At 42.6% G+C, this 2500-nt stretch overlaps 1 protein-coding gene across 4 annotated transcripts in view; it reads left to right on the top strand.

Moving 5' to 3' along the window:
- Nucleotides 1–2500, top strand: part of LOC138011417 (solute carrier family 22 member 13-like) — a 33474-nt gene that overhangs the window by 8290 nt on the left and 22684 nt on the right. For all 4 annotated transcript variants that reach the window (XM_068858438.1, XM_068858510.1, XM_068858587.1 and 1 more), the window contains 3 exons: nucleotides 67–265; nucleotides 800–1045; nucleotides 1618–1752. In XM_068858438.1, the coding sequence (XP_068714539.1) occupies nucleotides 67–265; nucleotides 800–1045; nucleotides 1618–1752 (580 nt within the window). The remainder of the gene's footprint in view (nucleotides 1–66; nucleotides 266–799; nucleotides 1046–1617; nucleotides 1753–2500) is intronic.

Raw genomic sequence — 2500 nt, 5'->3', positions numbered from 1 at the left:
ATACGCTTTCCAGTTATGTTCATATCTTTGTATGAACGGCATTCTTGTCGAATTTTTGTAATGCAGGAAGTGCTTATCCAATGGTATTCATACTAGCAGCCGAGTACGTAAACTCCAAGCATCGATCAGCTGTATTGTTCATCTTATGGGCGTCCTCCACCCTGGCTTTCATGTCATTAGCCGGGATCGCGTGTGTTGTAGAGAAACGTCGAATGCTTATGTTGACCCTGACGCTACCTTTGCTGGTGGCTGCTGTGCTATGCAAGTGAGTCGTTCTAATGCAGGTCAAGTAATAACGTTTTACCTGTAGTGGAGCAAGTATTTCTGTGGGGAGTGGGACCAAGACAAAAATGTGAATGAAAGGGAGACGAGACTTTAATGATATAATTTTTTTGTCTTCCACGCCGAATAAGAAGGAGACATTAATCTGCAGTGTAATCTTAAACAGCCCTGTGCGGAAAGGGACGCCTGCATAAAACGACGCTTTGCGTTTGTGGTGCACATTTCACTACTGAGAAGACGTGAAATAACCAATTTCGATGTTTTGCGGAGAACTCGGCAAAAGTGAGCTCGTGACTATAGGTTATTTTCCATTCTCTGTCTGAACTAATGCCGAAATGAACTTAATGCTATCCTCACCTGGTTGATTCTTTGACAATTAGCACAGTTAGTTACTTTTTGAGCAGTTTGGACTGCTGAATTCCCTGGTGATTTCAAAACTGAACGCGAACTTGTACTTTGAAATGGTGTGTCCTTGAAGCGTTGCGTAATTCTAGGCATCATTTTGTTTTCTCGTTAGGGTACTTTCCAAGTCTCCTCGTTGGGTCCTACTTTATTCGGCCCCAAGTGATGACACCAGTGAGGCAAAGAGATTGTTAGAGCGAAATGTTAGTGATGTGGAAAGGCGAACGCCGCAGTACCGATATTGTCTAACTTTGTTTGGAAGATTCTATTCAGCATCGGACGGAGGCATTCATGGTCGTTGCTTCATCTTTTTGCGGCTCAAGGAGCCGCGGAGAATAACCATTGTTTTGGGGTTTGCGTGGTAAGTCCGCAACAGACATGGCTAAACTAAAGCATCGATTACTTTAAAGTGGACATAAATCGCTATTCCCAACAGAGCTGGGGTGACGCAGTGGTGAAAGCACTCGCCTCCCACCAATGTGGCCTGGGTTCGATTCCCGGTGCCGGTGTCATATGTGGGTTGAGTTTGTTGTTGGTTCTCTCCTTGCTCCAAGAGGTTTTCCTCCCGGTTCTCCGATTTTCCCCTCTCCAGAAAAATTAACGCTGCAAAATTCCAATTCGATCCGGAATGCACGGACTTATGTTGAACGAGCTCCTGAACGCTCTTAAGGTGTTCCGTGGGTAAACAAGTTACATTTACAATGTCACGTTTCTCTGTAACGAAACTCCCTGTAAGGCAGACACCTTCCCGAAGCAAAAAGTGGCATTGTGCCGGCTTTTTTCAACCAGATGTCCCTTAAATGGCCTACACTGTTATGACACTCAGTATTATCAATGAATTAGGGCCTAGATATTGCGGCACTTCATTTCTGCTGCTGAGTGGAGAACTTGTATGCCATTGCTAATTCACATACACACGTCATTTCATTTCAGGTTCGCTGTTGGACTTATACTTCAGGGACTCAATACGACTTCCATTCAACTTTTCAAGACTTTTTATGCGAACTTTGCAATACGCGAGCTTGTCAGTTTGTTAGGATTTTGCGCGTTCCTAATCCTTGCCACGTGGTAGGTAAACACAAGAGTGTTGATTTTCTTAATTGGTTTAATTTGTCCTCAGATGTTTTTCGCCGGACCCTTGTCTCGCATTATTTCAGTGAAAACAAAACAGGGTCTTTTTTTTAATTGAACCGAAATGTCCAAGGGCGTTTCCCATATTGTCAGTAATTAAGTCCAGGTTTGACCCTAATTAGATGCACGCCCAATTTTGGCATCCAACACAAAGTGTCCCTTTATTCCTGAGTTTTCAAGCAAGCAACCGTGGGCAATAAATGAATCAAGGGGTTAGTTTCTAAAGAAACTGTGGTGCTGCGTTGATGGGGAAGTAGTATACAAAAATTTGGTTTTATCAACGGAGTTGATAATGTAAATTGACCACCGTATAGAGATTCTAAAGATTTTCGAGCGTCAGCCCTTCGTCAGAGCGAAGGACAATACATCTTCATCTACATCTACATCTACATACTCCTGTCGGTCTATGTTGGATCAAACTGGCTTGCTCTGATCAGCGTAATTACAAATTGAGAAACTAAATATTTTGAACAAGAGCCGATACAACGTAGATTTGAATAAGTGATGTACTGTATTAAATTTTCAACCTCGGTTAATGCATTTCTCGTGCTCTGATTGGTTCACTCAATCTCGGTTATTAGCTCATATACCTTCATTTGACCTTATATGGCAATTGACTGCGCTAAGTGTTTGCTAAGCTAAAACGTTTTTCACCGGAAAGCGAAATTCTCTCTGAAAAAGGCAA

The sequence above is a fragment of the Montipora foliosa genome, chromosome 1, assembly GCF_036669935.1.
Source record: "Montipora foliosa isolate CH-2021 chromosome 1, ASM3666993v2, whole genome shotgun sequence".
Taxonomy (NCBI): domain Eukaryota; kingdom Metazoa; phylum Cnidaria; class Anthozoa; order Scleractinia; family Acroporidae; genus Montipora; species Montipora foliosa.
Note: the sequence above shows the minus strand (reverse complement) of the source record. Positions and strands in the feature narration are given on the sequence as shown.